At 57.5% G+C, this 20,745-nt stretch overlaps 1 protein-coding gene across 1 annotated transcript in view; it reads left to right on the forward strand.

Moving 5' to 3' along the window:
- Positions 1-17,969, forward strand: part of Ahnak2 (AHNAK nucleoprotein 2) — a 29,802-nt gene extending 11,833 nt beyond the window's left edge. Inside the window, 7 exon segments of the mRNA XM_087911491.1 lie at positions 27-12,786; positions 12,789-13,129; positions 13,131-13,157; positions 13,159-13,408; positions 13,411-14,316; positions 14,629-15,791; positions 15,793-17,969. Of these exon segments, the coding sequence (XP_087767617.1) occupies positions 27-12,786; positions 12,789-13,129; positions 13,131-13,157; positions 13,159-13,408; positions 13,411-14,316; positions 14,629-15,791; positions 15,793-17,190 (16,845 nt within the window). The 3' untranslated portion in view covers positions 17,191-17,969.
- The last annotated feature ends 2,776 nt before the right edge of the window (positions 17,970-20,745 follow it).

Raw genomic sequence — 20,745 nt, forward strand, 5'->3', positions numbered from 1 at the left:
TGGACGTGAAGGACCCCAAAGTGGAGGTGAAGGGCCCCACAGTGGACGTGAAGGACCCCAAAGTGGAGGTGAAGGGCCCCACAGTGGACGCAAAGAGCCCCGCAGTGGACGTGAAAGGCCCCAAAGCTGAGGTTAGAGGCCCCGACATGGAGGTGTCCCTGCCTGGCGTGAAGGTAGACATCCAGGCCCCAGGTGCCAAGCTACAGGAGGATCTGCCCCATGCTGAAAAGGATGTGGCCACCAAAGACAGCAAGTTCAAGATGCCCAAGTTCAAGATGCCCTCCTTCGGCGTGTCCGCAACTGGCAAGCCCAGCATGGGAGCCACTATGGAGGTGGCAGCACCCAAGATGGAAGCAGAGCTGTCCCTGCCCTCCATGCAGGGTGACGTTCAGACACCAGACCTCAGCCTTCAACAGGCTGCCTCCAACCTGGAGATCAAGACTGGCCAGGTAGACGTGAAGTTGCCAGACTTCCAGCTTCCCGAGGGAGAGCAGGCAACAGAGGATGCTGATGGAGCCGGCCTGAAGGGCCACCTGCCCAAGGTGCAGATGCCCAGCTTCAAGATGCCCAAGGTGGACCTGAAGGGACCCCACGTAGACCTGAAGGACTCCACAGTGGAGGTGAAGGGCCCCACAGTGGACGTGAAGAGCCCCAAAGCTGAGGTTAGAGGCCCCGACATGGAGGTGTCCCTGCCTGGCGTGAAGGTAGACATCCAGGCCCCCGGTGCCAAGCTACAGGAGGATCTGCCCCATGCTGAAAAGGATGTGGCCATCAAAGACAGCAAGTTCAAGATGCCCAAGTTCAAGATGCCCTCCTTCGGCGTGTCCGCAACTGGCAAGCCCAGCATGGGAGCCACAATGGAGGTGGCAGCCCCCAAGATGGAAACAGACATGTCCCTGTCCTCCATGCAGGGTGAACTTACGGCTCCAGACCTGAGCATTCAGCTGCCGTCCTCCCAACTGGAGGTCAAGGCTGGCCAGGTAGATGTGAAGCTGCCAGAGGCCCAGCTGCCCGAGGAAGAGCAGGCCGCACTGGACGCTGATGGAGCCGGCCCGAAGGGCCACCTGCCCAAGGTGCAGATGCCCAGCTTCAAGATGCCCAAGGTGGACCTGAAGGGACCCCATGTGGACCTGAAGGGCCCCAAAGTGGAGGTGAAGGGCCCCACAGTCGACGCAAAGGGCCCCGCAGTGGACGTGAAAAGCCCCAAAAGCGAGGTGAAGATCCAGGATTTAGAGGTCTCCCTTCCCAGCGTGGAGGTTGATGTCCAGCCTCCTGGGGTCAAACTGGATGGGGAACAAGCCGTGTTCGATAAGGACATGGCCGTCAAAGACAGCAAGTTCAAGATGCCCAGCTTCAAGATGCCCAAGGTGGACCTGAAGGGACCCCATGTGGACCTGAAGGGGGCCAAAGTGGAGGTGAAGGGCCCCACAGTGGACGTGAAGGACCCCAAAGTGGAGGTGAAGGGCCCCACAGTGGACGCAAAGGGCCCCGCAGTGGACGTGAAAGGCCCCAAAGCAGAGGTTAGAGGCCCCGACATGGAGGTGTCCCTGCCTGGCGTGAAGGTAGACATCCAGGCCCCAGGTGCCAAGCTACAGGAGGATCTGCCCCATGCTGAAAAGGATGTGGCCACCAAAGACAGCAAGTTCAAGATGCCCAAGTTCAAGATGCCCTCCTTCGGCGTGTCCGCAACTGGCAAGCCCAGCATGGGAGCCACTATGGAGGTGGCAGCACCCAAGATGGAAGCAGAGCTGTCCCTGCCCTCCATGCAGGGTGACGTTCAGACACCAGACCTGAGCCTTCAACAGGCTGCCTCCAACCTGGAGATCAAGACTGGCCACGTAGACGTGAAGTTGCCAGACTTCCAGCTTCCCGAGGGAGAGCAGGCAACAGAGGATGCTGATGGAGTCGGCCTGAAGGGCCACCTGCCCAAGGTGCAGATGCCCAGCGTCAAGATGCCCAAGGTGGACCTGAAGGGACCCCACGTAGACCTGAAGGACTCCACAGTGGAGGTGAAGGGCCCCACGGTGGACGTGAAGAGCCCCAAAGCTGAGGTTAGAGGCCCCGACATGGAGGTGTCCCTGCCTGGCGTGAAGGTAGACATCCAGGCCCCCGGTGCCAAGCTACAGGAGGATCTGCCCCATGCTGAAAAGGATGTGGCCACCAAAGACAGCAAGTTCAAGATGCCCAAGTTCAAGATGCCCTCCTTCGGCGTGTCCGCAACTGGCAAGCCCAGCATGGGAGCCACAATGGAGGTGGCAGCCCCCAAGATGGAAACAGACATGTCCCTGTCCTCCATGCAGGGTGAACTTACGGCTCCAGACCTGAGCATTCAGCTGCCGTCCTCCCAACTGGAAGTCAAGGCTGGCCAGGTAGATGTGAAGCTGCCAGAGGCCCAGCTGCCCGAGGAAGAGCAGGCCGCACTGGACGCTGATGGAGCCGGCCCGAAGGGCCACCTGCCCAAGGTGCAGATGCCCAGCTTCAAGATGCCCAAGGTGGACCTGAAGGGACCCCATGTGGACCTGAAGGGCCCCAAAGTGGAGGTGAAGGGCCCCACAGTCGACGCAAAGGGCCCCGCAGTGGACGTGAAAAGCCCCAAAAGCGAGGTGAAGATCCAGGATTTAGAGGTCTCCCTTCCCAGCGTGGAGGTTGATGTCCAGCCTCCTGGGGTCAAACTGGATGGGGAACAAGCCGTGTTCGATAAGGACATGGCCGTCAAAGACAGCAAGTTCAAGATGCCCAGCTTCAAGATGCCCAAGGTGGACCTGAAGGGACCCCATGTGGACCTGAAGGGGGCCAAAGTGGAGGTGAAGGGCCCCACAGTGGACGTGAAGGACCCCAAAGTGGAGGTGAAGGGCCCCACAGTGGACACAAAGGGCCCCGCAGTGGACGTGAAAGGCCCCAAAGCTGAGGTTAGAGGCCCCGACATGGAGGTGTCCCTGCCTGGCGTGAAGGTAGACATCCAGGCCCCAGGTGCCAAGCTACAGGAGGATCTGCCCCATGCTGAAAAGGATGTGGCCACCAAAGACAGCAAGTTCAAGATGCCCAAGTTCAAGATGCCCTCCTTTGGCGTGTCCGCAACTGGCAAGCCCAGCATGGGAGCCACTATGGAGGTGGCAGCACCCAAGATGGAAGCAGAGCTGTCCCTGCCCTCCATGCAGGGTGACGTTCAGACACCAGACCTCAGCCTTCAACAGGCTGCCTCCAACCTGGAGATCAAGACTGGCCACGTAGACGTGAAGTTGCCAGACTTCCAGATTCCCGAGGGAGAGCGGGCAACAGAGGATGCTGATGGAGTCGGCCTGAAGGGCCACCTGCCCAAGGTGCAGATGCCCAGCGTCAAGATGCCCAAGGTGGACCTGAAGGTTCCCCACGTAGACCTGAAGGACTCCACAGTGGAGGTGAAGGGCCCCACGGTGGACGTGAAGAGCCCCAAAGCTGAGGTTAGAGGCCCCGACATGGAGGTGTCCCTGCCTGGCGTGAAGGTAGACATCCAGGCCCCCGGTGCCAAGCTACAGGAGGATCTGCCCCATGCTGAAAAGGATGTGGCCACCAAAGACAGCAAGTTCAAGATGCCCAAGTTCAAGATGCCCTCCTTCGGCGTGTCCGCAACTGGCAAGCCCAGCATGGGAGCCACAATGGAGGTGGCAGCCCCCAAGATGGAAACAGACATGTCCCTGTCCTCCATGCAGGGTGAACTTACGGCTCCAGACCTGAGCATTCAGCTGCCGTCCTCCCAACTGGAGGTCAAGGCTGGCCAGGTAGATGTGAAGCTGCCAGAGGCCCAGCTGCCCGAGGAAGAGCAGGCCGCACTGGACGCTGATGGAGCCGGCCCGAAGGGCCACCTGCCCAAGGTGCAGATGCCCAGCTTCAAGATGCCCAAGGTGGACCTGAAGGGACCCCATGTGGACCTGAAGGGCCCCAAAGTGGAGGTGAAGGGCCCCACAGTCGACGCAAAGGGTCCCGCAGTGGACGTGAAAAGCCCCAAAAGCGAGGTGAAGATCCAGGATTTAGAGGTCTCCCTTCCCAGCGTGGAGGTTGATGTCCAGGCTCCTGGGGTCAAACTGGATGGGGAACAAGCCGTGTTCGATAAGGACATGGCCGTCAAAGACAGCAAGTTCAAGATGCCCAGCGTCAAGATGCCCAAGGTGGACCTGAAGGGACCCCATGTGGACCTGAAGGGGGCCAAAGTGGAGGTGAAGGGCCCCACAGTGGACGTGAAGGACCCCAAAGTGGAGGTGAAGGGCCCCACAGTGGACGTGAAGGACCCCAAAGTGGAGGTGAAGGGCCCCACAGTGGACGCAAAGAGCCCCGCAGTGGACGTGAAAGGCCCCAAAGCTGAGGTTAGAGGCCCCGACATGGAGGTGTCCCTGCCTGGCGTGAAGGTAGACATCCAGGCCCCAGGTGCCAAGCTACAGGAGGATCTGCCCCATGCTGAAAAGGATGTGGCCACCAAAGACAGCAAGTTCAAGATGCCCAAGTTCAAGATGCCCTCCTTCGGCGTGTCCGCAACTGGCAAGCCCAGCATGGGAGCCACTATGGAGGTGGCAGCACCCAAGATGGAAGCAGAGCTGTCCCTGCCCTCCATGCAGGGTGACGTTCAGACACCAGACCTCAGCCTTCAACAGGCTGCCTCCACCCTGGAGATCAAGACTGGCCAGGTAGACGTGAAGTTGCCAGACTTCCAGCTTCCCGAGGGAGAGCAGGCAACAGAGGATGCTGATGGAGCCGGCCTGAAGGGCCACCTGCCCAAGGTGCAGATGCCCAGCTTCAAGATGCCCAAGGTGGACCTGAAGGGACCCCACGTAGACCTGAAGGACTCCACAGTGGAGGTGAAGGGCCCCACGGTGGACGTGAAGAGCCCCAAAGCTGAGGTTAGAGGCCCCGACATGGAGGTGTCCCTGCCTGGCGTGAAGGTAGACATCCAGGCCCCCGGTGCCAAGCTACAGGAGGATCTGCCCCATGCTGAAAAGGATGTGGACACCAAAGACAGCAAGTTCAAGATGCCCAAGTTCAAGATGCCCTCCTTCGGCGTGTCCGCAACTGGCAAGCCCAGCATGGGAGCCACTATGGAGGTGGCAGCACCCAAGATGGAAGCAGAGCTGTCCCTGCCCTCCATGCAGGGTGACGTTCAGACACCAGACCTCAGCCTTCAACAGGCTGCCTCCAACCTGGAGATCAAGACTGGCCAGGTAGACGTGAAGTTGCCAGACTTCCAGATTCCCGAGGGAGAGCAGGCAACAGAGGATGCTGATGGAGTCGGCCTGAAGGGCCACCTGCCCAAGGTGCAGATGCCCAGCATAAAGATGCCCAAGGTGGACCTGAAGGGACCCCACGTAGACCTGAAGGACTCCACAGTGGAGGTGAAGGGCCCCAGGGTGGACGTGAAGAGCCCCAAAGCTGAGGTTAGAGGCCCCGACATGGAGGTGTCCCTGCCTGGCGTGAAGGTAGACATCCAGGCCCCCGGTGCCAAGCTACAGGAGGATCTGCCCCATGCTGAAAAGGATGTGGCCACCAAAGACAGCAAGTTCAAGATGCCCAAGTTCAAGATGCCCTCCTTCGGCGTGTCCGCAACTGGCAAGCCCAGCATGGGAGCCACAATGGAGGTGGCAGCCCCCAAGATGGAAACAGACATGTCTCTGTCCTCCATGCAGGGTGAACTTACGGCTCCAGACCTGAGCATTCAGCTGCCGTCTTCCCAACTGGAGGTCAAGGCTGGCCAGGTAGATGTGAAGCTGCCAGAGGCCCAGCTGCCCGAGGAAGAGCAGGCCGCACTGGACGCTGATGGAGCCGGCCCGAAGGGCCACCTGCCCAAGGTGCAGATGCCCAGCTTCAAGATGCCCAAGGTGGACCTGAAGGGACCCCATGTGGACCTGAAGGGCCCCAAAGTGGAGGTGAAGGGCCCCACAGTCGACGCAAAGGGCCCCGCAGTGGACGTGAAAAGCCCCAAAAGCGAGGTGAAGATCCAGGATTTAGAGGTCTCCCTTCCCAGCGTGGAGGTTGATGTCCAGCCTCCTGGGGTCAAACTAGATGGGGAACAAGCCGTGTTCGTTAAGGACATGGCCGTCAAAGACAGCAAGTTCAAGATGCCCAGCTTCAAGATGCCCAAGGTGGACCTGAAGGGACCCCATGTGGACCTGAAGGGGGCCAAAGTGGAGGTGAAAGGCCCCACAGTGGACGTGAAGGACCCCAAAGTGGAGGTGAAGGGCCCCACAGTGGACGCAAAGGGCCCCGCAGTGGACGTGAAAGGCCCCAAAGCTGAGGTTAGAGGCCCCGACATGGAGGTGTCCCTGCCTGGCGTGAAGGTAGACATCCAGGCCCCAGGTGCCAAGCTACAGGAGGATCTGCCCCATGCTGAAAAGGATGTGGCCACCAAAGACAGCAAGTTCAAGATGCCCAAGTTCAAGATGCCCTCCTTTGGCGTGTCCGCAACTGGCAAGCCCAGCATGGGAGCCACTATGGAGGTGGCAGCACCCAAGATGGAAGCAGAGCTGTCCCTGCCCTCCATGCAGGGTGACGTTCAGACACCAGACCTCAGCCTTCAACAGGCTGCCTCCAACCTGGAGATCAAGACTGGCCACGTAGACGTGAAGTTGCCAGACTTCCAGATTCCCGAGGGAGAGCAGGCAACAGAGGATGCTGATGGAGTCGGCCTGAAGGGCCACCTGCCCAAGGTGCAGATGCCCAGCGTCAAGATGCCCAAGGTGGACCTGAAGGTTCCCCACGTAGACCTGAAGGACTCCACAGTGGAGGTGAAGGGCCCCACGGTGGACGTGAAGAGCCCCAAAGCTGAGGTTAGAGGCCCCGACATGGAGGTGTCCCTGCCTGGCGTGAAGGTAGACATCCAGGCCCCCGGTGCCAAGCTACAGGAGGATCTGCCCCATGCTGAAAAGGATGTGGCCACCAAAGACAGCAAGTTCAAGATGCCCAAGTTCAAGATGCCCTCCTTCGGCGTGTCCACAACTGGCAAGCCCAGCATGGGAGCCACAATGGAGGTGGCAGCCCCCAAGATGGAAACAGACATGTCCCTGTCCTCCATGCAGGGTGAACTTACGGCTCCAGGCCTGAGCATTCAGCTGCCGTCCTCCCAACTGGAGGTCAAGGCTGGCCAGGTAGATGTGAAGCTGCCAGAGGCCCAGCTGCCCGAGGAAGAGCAGGCCGCACTGGACGCTGATGGAGCCGGCCCGAAGGGCCACCTGCCCAAGGTGCAGATGCCCAGCTTCAAGATGCCCAAGGTGGACCTGAAGGGACCCCATGTGGACCTGAAGGGCCCCAAAGTGGAGGTGAAGGGCCCCACAGTCGACGCAAAGGGCCCCGCAGTGGACGTGAAAAGCCCCAAAAGCGAGGTGAAGATCCAGGATTTAGAGGTCTCCTTTCCCAGCGTGGAGGTTGATGTCCAGCCTCCTGGGGTCAAACTGGATGGGGAACAAGCCGTGTTCGATAAGGACATGGCCGTCAAAGACAGCAAGTTCAAGATGCCCAGCTTCAAGATGCCCAAGGTGGACCTGAAGGGACCCCATGTGGACCTGAAGGGGGCCAAAGTGGAGGTGAAGGGCCCCACAGTGGACGTGAAGGACCCCAAAGTGGAGGTGAAGGGCCCCACAGTGGACGCAAAGGGCCCCGCAGTGGACGTGAAAGGCCCCAAAGCTGAGGTTAGAGGCCCCGACATGGAGGTGTCCCTGCCTGGCGTGAAGGTAGACATCCAGGCCCCAGGTGCCAAGCTACAGGAGGATCTGCCCCATGCTGAAAAGGATGTGGCCACCAAAGACAGCAAGTTCAAGATGCCCAAGTTCAAGATGCCCTCCTTCGGCGTGTCCGCAACTGGCAAGCCCAGCATGGGAGCCACTATGGAGGTGGCAGCACCCAAGATGGAAGCAGAGCTGTCCCTGCCCTCCATGCAGGGTGACGTTCAGACACCAGACCTCAGCCTTCAACAGGCTGCCTCCAACCTGGAGATCAAGACTGGCCAGGTAGACGTGAAGTTGCCAGACTTCCAGATTCCCGAGGGAGAGCAGGCAACAGAGGATGCTGATGGAGCCGGCCTGAAGGGCCACCTGCCCAAGGTGCAGATGCCCAGCGTCAAGATGCCCAAGGTGGACCTGAAGGAACCCCACGTAGACCTGAAGGACTCCACAGTGGAGGTGAAGGGCCCCACGGTGGACGTGAAGAGCCCCAAAGCTGAGGTTAGAGGCCCCGACATGGAGGTGTCCCTGCCTGGCGTGAAGGTAGACATCCAGGCCCCCGGTGCCAAGCTACAGGAGGATCTGCCCCATGCTGAAAAGGATGTGGCCACCAAAGACAGCAAGTTCAAGATGCCCAAGTTCAAGATGCCCTCCTTCGGCGTGTCCGCAACTGGCAAGCCCAGCATGGGAGCCACAATGGAGGTGGCAGCCCCCAAGATGGAAACAGACATGTCCCTGTCCTCCATGCAGGGTGAACTTACGGCTCCAGACCTGAGCATTCAGCTGCCGTCCTCCCAACTGGAGGTCAAGGCTGGCCAGGTAGATGTGAAGCTGCCAGAGGCCCAGCTGCCCGAGGAAGAGCAGGCCGCACTGGACGCTGATGGAGCCGGCCCGAAGGGCCACCTGCCCAAGGTGCAGATGCCCAGCTTCAAGATGCCCAAGGTGGACCTGAAGGGACCCCATGTGGACCTGAAGGGCCCCAAAGTGGAGGTGAAGGGCCCCACAGTCGACGCAAAGGGCCCCGCAGTGGACGTGAAAAGCCCCAAAAGCGACGTGAAGATCCAGGATTTAGAGGTCTCCCTTCCCAGCGTGGAGGTTGATGTCCAGCCTCCTGGGGTCAAACTGGATGGGGAACAAGCCGTGTTCGATAAGGACATGGCCGTCAAAGACAGCAAGTTCAAGATGCCCAGCTTCAAGATGCCCAAGGTGGACCTGAAGGGACCCCATGTGGACCTGAAGGGGGCCAAAGTGGAGGTGAAGGGCCCCACAGTGGACGTGAAGGACCCCAAAGTGGAGGTGAAGGGCCCCACAGTGGACACAAAGGGCCCCGCAGTGGACGTAAAAGGCCCCAAAGCTGAGGTTAGAGGCCCCGACATGGAGGTGTCCCTGCCTGGCGTGAAGGTAGACATCCAGGCCCCAGGTGCCAAGCTACAGGAGGATCTGCCCCATGCTGAAAAGGATGTGGCCACCAAAGACAGCAAGTTCAAGATGCCCAAGTTCAAGATGCCCTCCTTCGGCGTGTCCGCAACTGGCAAGCCCAGCATGGGAGCCACTATGGAGGTGGCAGCACCCAAGATGGAAGCAGAGCTGTCCCTGCCCTCCATGCAGGGTGACATTCAGACACCAGACCTCAGCCTTCAACAGGCTGCCTCCAACCTGGAGATCAAGACTGGCCACGTAGACGTGAAGTTGCCAGACTTCCAGATTCCCGAGGGAGAGCAGGCAACAGAGGATGCTGATGGAGTCGGCCTGAAGGGCCACCTGCCCAAGGTGCAGATGCCCAGCGTCAAGATGCCCAAGGTGGACCTGAAGGAACCCCACGTAGACCTGAAGGACTCCACAGTGGAGGTGAAGGGCCCCACGGTGGACGTGAAGAGCCCCAAAGCTGAGGTTAGAGGCCCCGACATGGAGGTGTCCCTGCCTGGCGTGAAGGTAGACATCCAGGCCCCCGGTGCCAAGCTACAGGAGGATCTGCCCCATGCTGAAAAGGATGTGGCCACCAAAGACAGCAAGTTCAAGATGACCAAGTTCAAGATGCCCTCCTTCGGCGTGTCCGCAACTGGCAAGCCCAGCATGGGAGCCACAATGGAGGTGGCAGCCCCCAAGATGGAAACAGACATGTCCCTGTCCTCCATGCAGGGTGAACTTACGGCTCCAGACCTGAGCATTCAGCTGCCGTCCTCCCAACTGGAGGTCAAGGCTGGCCAGGTAGATGTGAAGCTGCCAGAGGCCCAGCTGCCCGAGGAAGAGCAGGCCGCACTGGACGCTGATGGAGCCGGCCCGAAGGGCCACCTGCCCAAGGTGCAGATGCCCAGCTTCAAGATGCCCAAGGTGGACCTGAAGGGACCCCATGTGGACCTGAAGGGCCCCAAAGTGGAGGTGAAGGGCCCCACAGTCGACGCAAAGGGCCCCGCAGTGGACGTGAAAAGCCCCAAAAGCGACGTGAAGATCCAGGATTTAGAGGTCTCCCTTCCCAGCGTGGAGGTTGATGTCCAGCCTCCTGGGGTCAAACTGGATGGGGAACAAGCCGTGTTCGATAAGGACATGGCCGTCAAAGACAGCAAGTTCAAGATGCCCAGCTTCAAGATGCCCAAGGTGGACCTGAAGGGACCCCATGTGGACCTGAAGGGGGCCAAAGTGGAGGTGAAGGGCCCCACAGTGGACGTGAAGGACCCCAAAGTGGAGGTGAAGGGCCCCACAGTGGACGCAAAGGGCCCCGCAGTGGACGTGAAAGGCCCCAAAGCTGAGGTTAGAGGCCCCGACATGGAGGTGTCCCTGCCTGGCGTGAAGGTAGACATCCAGGCCCCAGGTGCCAAGCTACAGGAGGATCTGCCCCATGCTGAAAAGGATGTGGCCACCAAAGACAGCAAGTTCAAGATGCCCAAATTCAAGATGCCCTCCTTCGGCGTGTCCGCAACTGGCAAGCCCAGCATGGGAGCCACTATGGAGGTGGCAGCACCCAAGATGGAAGCAGAGCTGTCCCTGCCCTCCATGCAGGGTGACGTTCAGACACCAGACCTCAGCCTTCAACAGGCTGCCTCCAACCTGGAGATCAAGACTGGCCACGTAGACGTGAAGTTGCCAGACTTCCAGATTCCCGAGGGAGAGCAGGCAACAGAGGATGCTGATGGAGTCGGCCTGAAGGGCCACCTGCCCAAGGTGCAGATGCCCAGCGTCAAGATGCCCAAGGTGGACCTGAAGGGACCCCACGTAGACCTGAAGGACTCCACAGTGGAGGTGAAGGGCCCCACGGTGGACGTGAAGAGCCCCAAAGCTGAGGTTAGAGGCCCCGACATGGAGGTGTCCCTGCCTGGCGTGAAGGTAGACATCCAGGCCCCCGGTGCCAAGCTACAGGAGGATCTGCCCCATGCTGAAAAGGATGTGGCCACCAAAGACAGCAAGTTCAAGATGCCCAAGTTCAAGATGCCCTCCTTCGGCGTGTCCGCAACTGGCAAGCCCAGCATGGGAGCCACAATGGAGGTGGCAGCCCCCAAGATGGAAACAGACATGTCCCTGTCCTCCATGCAGGGTGAACTTACGGCTCCAGACCTGAGCATTCAGCTGCCGTCCTCCCAACTGGAGGTCAAGGCTGGCCAGGTAGATGTGAAGCTGCCAGAGGCCCAGCTGCCCGAGGAAGAGCAGGCCGCACTGGACGCTGATGGAGCCGGCCCGAAGGGCCACCTGCCCAAGGTGCAGATGCCCAGCTTCAAGATGCCCAAGGTGGACCTGAAGGGACCCCATGTGGACCTGAAGGGCCCCAAAGTGGAGGTGAAGGTCCCCACAGTCGACGCAAAGGGCCCCGCAGTGGACGTGAAAAGCCCCAAAAGCGAGGTGAAGATCCAGGATTTAGAGGTCTCCCTTCCCAGCGTGGAGGTTGATGTCCAGCCTCCTGGGGTCAAACTGGATGGGGAACAAGCCGTGTTCGATAAGGACATGGCCGTCAAAGACAGCAAGTTCAAGATGCCCAGCTTCAAGATGCCCAAGGTGGACCTGAAGGGACCCCATGTGGACCTGAAGGGGGCCAAAGTGGAGGTGAAGGGCCCCACAGTGGACGTGAAGGACCCCAAAGTGGAGGTGAAGGGCCCCACAGTGGACGCAAAGGGCCCCGCAGTGGACGTGAAAGGCCCCAAAGCTGAGGTTAGAGGCCCCGACATGGAGGTGTCCCTGCCTGGCGTGAAGGTAGACATCCAGGCCCCAGGTGCCAAGCTACAGGAGGATCTGCCCCATGCTGAAAAGGATGTGGCCACCAAAGACAGCAAGTTCAAGATGCCCAAGTTCAAGATGCCCTCCTTCGGCGTGTCCGCAACTGGCAAGCCCAGCATGGGAGCCACTATGGAGGTGGCAGCACCCAAGATGGAAGCAGAGCTGTCCCTGCCCTCCATGCAGGGTGACGTTCAGACACCAGACCTCAGCCTTCAACAGGCTGCCTCCAACCTGGAGATCAAGACTGGCCACGTAGACGTGAAGTTGCCAGACTTCCAGATTCCCGAGGGAGAGCGGGCAACAGAGGATGCTGATGGAGTCGGCCTGAAGGGCCACCTGCCCAAGGTGCAGATGCCCAGCGTCAAGATGCCCAAGGTGGACCTGAAGGTTCCCCACGTAGACCTGAAGGACTCCACAGTGGAGGTGAAGGGCCCCACGGTGGACGTGAAGAGCCCCAAAGCTGAGGTTAGAGGCCCCGACATGGAGGTGTCCCTGCCTGGCGTGAAGGTAGACATCCAGGCCCCCGGTGCCAAGCTACAGGAGGATCTGCCCCATGCTGAAAAGGATGTGGCCACCAAAGACAGCAAGTTCAAGATGCCCAAGTTCAAGATGCCCTCCTTCGGCGTGTCCGCAACTGGCAAGCCCAGCATGGGAGCCACAATGGAGGTGGCAGCCCCCAAGATGGAAACAGACATGTCCCTGTCCTCCATGCAGGGTGAACTTACGGCTCCAGACCTGAGCATTCAGCTGCCGTCCTCCCAACTGGAGGTCATGGCTGGCCAGGTAGATGTGAAGCTGCCAGAGGCCCAGCTGCACGAGGAAGAGCAGGCCGCACTGGACGCTGATGGAGCCGGCCCGAAGGGCCACCTGCCCAAGGTGCAGATGCCCAGCTTCAAGATGCCCAAGGTGACCTGAAGGGACCCCATGTGGACCTGAAGGGCACCAAAGTGGAGGTGAAGGGCCCCACAGTCGACGCAAAGGGTCCCGCAGTGGACGTGAAAAGCCCCAAAAGCGAGGTGAAGATCCAGGATTTAGAGGTCTCCTTTCCCAGCGTGGAGGTTGATGTCCAGCCTCCTGGGGTCAAACTGGATGGGGAACAAGCCGTGTTCGATAAGGACATGGCCGTCAAAGACAGCAAGTTCAAGATGCCCAGCTTCAAGATGCCCAAGGTGGACCTGAAGGGACCCCATGTGGACCTGAAGGGGGCCAAAGTGGAGGTGAAGGGCCCCACAGTGGACGTGAAGGGACCCCAAAGTGGAGGTGAAGGGCCCCCACAGTGGACGCAAAGGGCCCCGCAGTGGACGTGAAAGGCCCCAAAGCTGAGGTTAGAGGCCCCGACATGGAGGTGTCCCTGCCTGGCGTGAAGGTAGACATCCAGGCCCCAGGTGCCAAGCTACAGGAGGATCTGCCCCATGCTGAAAAGAATGTGGCCACCAAAGACAGCAAGTTCAAGATGCCCAAGTTCAAGATGCCCTCCTTCGGCGTGTCCGCAACTGGCAAGCCCAGCATGGGAGCCACTATGGAGGTGCAGCACCCAAGATGGAAGCAGAGCTGTCCCTGCCCTCCATGCAGGGTGACGTTCAGACACCAGACCTCAGCCTTCAACAGGCTGCCTCCAACCTGGAGATCAAGACTGGCCAGGTAGACGTGAAGTTGCCAGACTTCCAGATTCCCGAGGGAGAGCAGGCAACAGAGGATGCTGATGGAGCCGGCCTGAAGGGCCACCTGCCCAAGGTGCAGATGCCCAGCTTCAAGATGCCCAAGGTTGACCTGAAGGGACCCCACATAGACCTGAATGACTCCACAGTGGAGGTGAAGGGCCCCACGGTGGACGTGAAGAGCCCCAAAGCTGAGGTTAGAGGCCCCGACATGGAGGTGTCCCTGCCTGGCGTGAAGGTAGACATCCAGGCCCCCGGTGCCAAGCTACAGGAGGATCTGCCCCATGCTGAAAAGGATGTGGCCACCAAAGACAGCAAGTTCAAGATGCCCAAGTTCAAGATGCCCTCCTTTGGCGTGTCCGCAACTGGCAAGCCCAGCATGGGAGCCACTATGGAGGTGGCAGCACCCAAGATGGACGCAAAGCTGTCCCTGCCCTCCATGCAGGGTGACGTTCAGACACCAGACCTCAGCCTTCAGCCTCCAATCACTGACCTCGATGTCCATGCTAGTCATGTGGACGTGAAACTGCTTGAGGGTCAGCTTCCTGAGGGAGACGTTTCCACCCAAGGTGGTCTTGGAGCCGTTTTGAAGGCCCACTTGCCCATGGTGCCAATGTCTAGTCGCAAGATGCCGAAGGTTAACCTGAAGGGCCCCACCGATGGCGTGAAAAATTTAAAGGATGTGGTGAAGGGACCCGACATGGAACTGTCCCTGTGTGGTTTGCAGGCCGACGTCCTGGCTCAGCCGTCCTCCGTGGTCGTCAGTGTGGTCGAAGGTAAAGTGAGATGTTCCTATATTGTTTCCCAACATCTTTCCCATCCATGTCCTTTTGAGAGTGTCCACTTTGTGCACCCACCTGCTGGCTCTTCTTTTCGTCCCTTTGACTGTTCTCAGAGCTCTGCTCTTCCTGCTGTTTCTTCTTGCAATGCTCACCTATTGCTTCCTAAGTTTCATAAACCAAAATTTGTAGTTTCTGTTCCACTGTCATCAGCTGAATGTGCCCCACCTTTGTCTGCGCATGTAGTAAGGACCTCTGTGAGTCCTGCACCCATGTCCGAATCTTCTGTTTCTCCTGTTTTATATGCAGAACCGCCTGTTTCCCGTGTTTCGGGTGAATCCTCAATTGAGTCTGCAAATACTCCTCCACTTGGTGGATCTGATCGGGAAGGAGAGGGAAGTTCCTTCAAATTGCCACACATCAAGCTCCATCCATTTACTTTGTCTCCAAAAAAGAAAGCAGAGTCTGCAAGTGATTCTGAGTCTCCACAGGTGGATCCCATCCATAGTCCTGATTTTTCTGTAGTTGAAATGGACCCTCAAATGGGGACTTGTGCTTCCCCGGTGGAATCACACCAGCATGTATCTATCGAGAAAGAGGCAGAGAAGGGAAGAAGCCGGAAGCTGAGCTTTTCCATGCCACGACTTGCACTGCCCAAGATAAAGGGTTCTAAGGGGCGAGCTGGCATGCCAGAGGGAGAAGTGAAGCCTTCACTTACCAGTACCACAGCTGGAGGTAACTTGGTAGCCATACAAACCACTGTCAATGATACCCATGTTGGGGACACTAGATCAAAAGATGTCACTGCAGAGACCTGCATCAGATCCCCCTCCATGACTGCGGAGGTGACTGGGCGCAAAACTGATCTTATGCCTCTCGAAGATGCTTTGGATATCAGAGGTGACAGCCAGAGTCGTATGTTTGTGGGTGTGTCTGTAAGTCAGCCCTCTGGGGAACTGACAGCACCTATGGCAGGAGACCTGCAGCCATCCTGTGGACAAAGACATAGCGCCCCCACCATGGAAAGCCCTGCGATGGATCCCACAGCAAAAGAGACGTCCAAGTACTCGCAGCAGCGCCGCTTCCAAATGCCCAAGTTCCGTGTCCCTGGTTTCAGGCGCTCCTCATCCAAGGAGCGAGATGGGGCTGGAGAACAGGAAGCTACTCAGACTCCAGATGCTGGCATAGCCTCAGAGGCCGAAGAAGCAGCTGCCGCTGTGTGGCTGTCCAGTGTGCCTGAGTCAAAATTAGAGGCACATGTCTCCCTGGGGTCCCCAGAGGAAGGGATCAGTGTGGAAACCCCAAAAAGCCCTTCATATGCAGATGTTGTAAAACGTGATCTCCATGGAACAGGTTTTAGGCTGCATGGCTCCACTGTGGGGATGTCCCAGACACATCTGTCCACCCATGAATTAGGGACCCATCCAGCTAGAGACTCTTCCTTTGAGATGTCTAGTGTGAGCGTCTCGGAACTCCCAGCTTCCTCCAGAAGGAACAGGCAAGCAACAGCATCCTGGGTCAGGAGGAAACAGTCTTGCTGAGGTGGCGGCTGGAGCAGGAAGCTGGCCTTCTCAGCCCCAAGGGCCTCTGAGGTTGAAGGCTTCCATCACTGATATGCCGTCCCAGGTCTCCGTGGTGAGCACGAGTCAGCTCTGGGAGGATTCTGTGCTGACAGTAACATTCCCCAAATTAAAGGTGCCCAAGTTCTCCTTCCATGCCTCCAGCTCTGAGGCTGATGTATTCTTCCCTGTGGTGAGGGAGGCGCAATGTACAGAGGCCAGCATTGGCAGTGTCATGCATAAAGATGGTCCTGGGCTCTGGGAAGCCAGCATTCTAAAGACAGGAGCTGAGGATCCTAGAGGGCCACCAGTAAGCCTTGAGCAACCCTTGGAACCATCCCCTATTTCTAAGGTCAGAGTGCACATTCAGGGGTCTCAAGGTGAGAGTCAAGAAGTCGCTGTTTACAGTAGGGTGGAACGAGAGGGTTCTGACTCCTCAGCATGCGAAGCCTTTTCTACTCAGATTGTGCGGGAATCAGAGATTCCTGTGTCTACAATTCAAACTCCTTCTTACGGGTTTTCTTTGCTGAAAGTGAAAATCCCAGAGCCCCCTGTGCAGGCTAGCCTGCAAACAGTGGCTCCCGACTGCCAGGCGCAGGAGGACTCGGTGGGTGGAGCTCCCCGGGCTGCTGCAGGGAGACACTTCATTCCTGCTGATTTCCCACCTGATGCTGGCGAGCCCTTTGAAATGATCTCTTCCAGTGTTGGCATGCCGCTGTCTTTCACACCTGAAGTGCCTCCTGGGCCCCAGCTTACTGACAGCACCTCTGATGAGGAGCCAGCAGAGATTCTTGAATTTCCTGAGGACAGCCAGGAGGTTAAGACCCCTGAGGTGGCTACAAAACAGAAGCCAGAAGGTAAGAAGGCCAGCCTGTTGTGGTCCTGGCTGCCAAGCATTGGGTTCTCCTCTGTGGAAGAGATAGCTGCTGATTCCCAAGATGCCACCCAAAGACCTACCCCTGTCCACGTGCAGCCTGCTGCTCGACTGGACCCTGATCTGCCCAGGAAACAGGAGAAGGCGGGCTGGTTCCGCTTCCCTAAGCTCGGATTCTCCTCTTCACCTACGAAGAAGAGCAGAAGTGCTGAAGGTGGGGATGGTCAGGTGGAGCAGAAGCCCCAGGAAGAAACCCTCACCTTTTTTGATGCCCGAGAAAGCTTCTCTCCCGAGGAGGAGGAAGCTGAGCCAGAGGTGACCAGTGCCAGGCCTGGTTCCAAAGCAATGGTGGCATCCTCTGCAAGAACAGAACTAGTACTGTTGGAACAGGCTAGAGATTCCGGTGACAAATCTACACCTAGGCCTGTGGCCAAATGAGGGCCAGAGGTCAGAGTCGGTGGAAGAGATAAACAACGCAAGCTGAGCATCAGGCCTGGGTGCTGTGAAAGCAGCCTACCCTAGGATGCACCTTATACACCTTGGTCCGCAGACTTGAAACCAAAGCACAGATGAATAGCGTGTCTGTGTCACATAACAGCCATCCACACGGAAACAAAAATATTGCTAGTTTCTTCCAAGCTTTGGAAGCAACGAAGGCTTCAAAATTGTCTAGCTCTGTGCGTTACTGCTGGAGAACTCTGTTGGCTTTTGTGGGGTCAGTTCCAAGAAGCCACCCAATGCCAGGGGAGCAACATTGCCTCTGGAGTTCCCATATCTGTGGGTAGAAGCAGCTTTTGGTGTAATCTCTGCCCCATCGCTGCTGTTTCCTGGTGAGTTCTGTTTTCCTGACAGGCAGAATATGGGGGTGCCCTGGGAAACCCCCTTACTTTCTTGCTCATGAACTTCCTCCTTTTCTGAGTGTTTCACTAATGGCAAGCTTTGAGACATTGGCTGTGATGAGGAGTATGTGTGGCAGAAAGGCCACTGAGCGCAGACCCGTGGCGGTCTGCGCTCAGTGATAGGGCACAGACACGGGTTTGCCATCAAACCTTGGTTTGTGTCTCTTTGTCTACCTGCCTGCCGGTGTCAACTAATTCCCCAGGTGTGTACGAGTCCTTTGCTCTGGCTCCTGAGCACCTCATGTACTGATTGTAGACCAGGCAGACCGTCCCCTTCAGTCCCCTCCTACTGGGCAATAAAGGAAATGCTGCACCGAGTGGTCGGGCTAGCCGAGGTCTTTTGTCCTGGGGTCCTCACTTGTCCTTGCTTTCCTTCCGTGCACGACAGTCTTCATCTCTACCACATAACTCCAGAAACCAGAGCTGAGATCCATCTTAGAGCGGCTACCACTTCCCATGTGTTTGTCACACCCATGGCCAGAGACCTCAGTGGCTACAGAAGAAAAAATTGGGGTTCTGAGTTCATGATAGGGCACCCCTGTTGCCAGCTGGTCACCTGTGCCAGGATGCAGCATGGCACACAAAGTAAGGACAACAGAGTGGCTGACCTGGAGGCTCAGCTGGGTCCTGGCCCATCATCAGAAGTTGCTTTCACCCAAGAGGCCATTCAACAGTCCTCAGTGAGTCCATATTACTAGCGCAGGTTGGGGGATTCTCTAACCCCACAACTGCATCTTGATGCCCCGCTGGTATTCACTGTTCCCAGGGGAACCACTGGAACTTAGACTCAAGTCTCTCCTGACCCAAAGAGGCTCTCGGCAACACGTGTTCCTTGTCTCACAGAGGGGGTGACATGTGTCTAGACTGAACTACTGTCAAGACTGTGGGAGGAGATCTGGCCATTTCCAAGGATGCCCTGAGAGGGTCAGAAGGGTGGCAGCTGGCAAGTACAGGGGAATGGCTGGGGAAGAGAGGTTGGGTTCTTCTTTCAATATTCCCATGAGGAGCCACACAGTCCTCCAAGCTGAGGAGACAGGAGATCCTGGAAAGCTGCTCTCTGGTCATCCTTGCCTGGGACACCTAGCTTCCCTCTGGCCGGTCTTACAAACACCAGCCAAACTTGGTGTGTGCCAATGGCACCTAGCTTCCCTCTGGCCGGTCTTACAAACACCAGCCAAACTTGGTGTGTGCCAATGGCACTATAGAAAGTGTCTGCCTAGTACACATTTATGATTCCTAGCCTCTAGAGGTCGCGAGTCCTGCCTGTCTTAGGTGGGTCCTCTGCTCACGGTTCCACAGGGACGCCATCAGATGTAAGCAGGGGCCGTGTCTCCTCTCCAGATAGAAGGATAGGAGCCACTGAAGTTGCCAAGATTGCTGGCTTTGTCAGTTGCCTGGGAACTGGGTGAGCACAACAGGCCTAGGCTTCTTGTTGCCTGGAGGCCACTGGGCACTCTGTCATATGGACTCACCCACCTAGCCATCAAGGGACAGACTCCCAGCCAGATGACGGCGCACTCTCATGTCACTCAGCTGAGGTGGTGGCATCCCCTTGTGTGCTCTTTGAGAGACACTCAAGGTTAGAACACATAAGGGTGTGAGTGCTAGGAACTGGGCGCCACGGAGCCCGTTAAGATTTGTTTGCCACACCAAGCAGAGCCATGTCATGACTCCATATCCCCAGAGTCTCCTAAGCTCGCCAGACTGAGTCTCTTTTAGAACAGACCGTGAAGTCTGGCGCTGACACCAGTGAGTGAAGCAGAACCTTCCTGTCTGAGCCAGCAGGACCGCATGAACCGGGATCTCTCCTGGAGCAGGTTTGAGAGCCTTGCAGGGCCCAAAGAGCAAACCTACGTGTGCCCTCTTGGAGGGCAGAGCTGGGGCAGCCTGAGTGAGATGCAGCTCTCCTCAGGGGGACCTGGAACCTGGTAGGATGTGAGCAGCCAGCCATGGCAGAGCTTGCCCGGGCTCACCCCTGATAGCTTTCAGGTCCTGCAGGGCTCTGTGGATCCCGGGCCCCATGTAGCCACACTCCCAGACCCTCACACAATAGGCAAAGAGCAGGCTGGGTTTTAGGGACCTTCTGCACAGATGGGAATGCTGACTCCTAAGGTGTCCTTTAGACAGGTGCGTAGTTCAAGGGCACTGAAGAAATAGCAAGGGCTTGATCCCTGCCTGGTGTAACCGTGTTAGCTCTCCCTGAGCGTAGAGGGAAGGAGAAGGCAGAGAACGGTATTCAAGATTGTGAGAGAGAAGGACCCAGGACATCCATCAGCATCTTCACCACCCAATCATCCTTGAGCTCCGGCTACTCTGAGCCTTGGGACAGGAGCAGGGCAGGTGGACCTGAGTCTTGGTCAGAAATAAGTGACAGGTTGGATGCTGGGGCAGGCGTCACAGTATTGCACAGTCCAGTACCAAACGCCAGGACTCCAGAGAGGTCAAAGACACCACGGGAAGGCTCACACAATCAACTAACCTGGGCCCAGAGGGGCTCACAGAGACTGACCGACAACCAGGGCATCTGCACAAGACTCACCTAGGCACTCTGCAGATATGTTGCAGTTATGTAGCTTGGTCTTTTTGTGGGACTCCTAACAGTGGGAACATGGCTTGTCTCTGACAGATTTACTGGCTTTGGGGACCCTACTTCTTATACTGGGTCGCCCTACCCAGCCTTAATATATGGGTATCTGCAACTTGATATGCCATGTTTTATATATATATATATATATATATATATATATATATATATATATATATTGTGTATACAATATTCTGTCTACATGTATGCCTGCAGGCCAGAAGAGGGCACCAGACCTCATTACAGATGGTTGTGAGCCACCATGTGGTTGCTGGGAATTGAACTCAGGACCTTTGGAAGAGCAGGCAATGCCCTTAACCGCTGAGCCATCTCTCCAGCCCCAATATGCCATGTTTTATTGATACTCATAGGAGACCTGCCCTTTCCTGGATGGAGACAGAAGAGGAGAGGTTTGGGAAATGGAAGGGGGAAGGATGGGGGAGAGGGACCAGGATGGGAGGATGGGAGCAGGGCTGCAACCAGGATGTAAAATAAATAGATGAATAAAAA

This window comes from Myodes glareolus, chromosome 11 (genome assembly GCF_982192425.1).
Source record: "Myodes glareolus chromosome 11, mMyoGla1.1, whole genome shotgun sequence".
In the NCBI taxonomy this organism is placed as follows: domain Eukaryota; kingdom Metazoa; phylum Chordata; class Mammalia; order Rodentia; family Cricetidae; genus Myodes; species Myodes glareolus.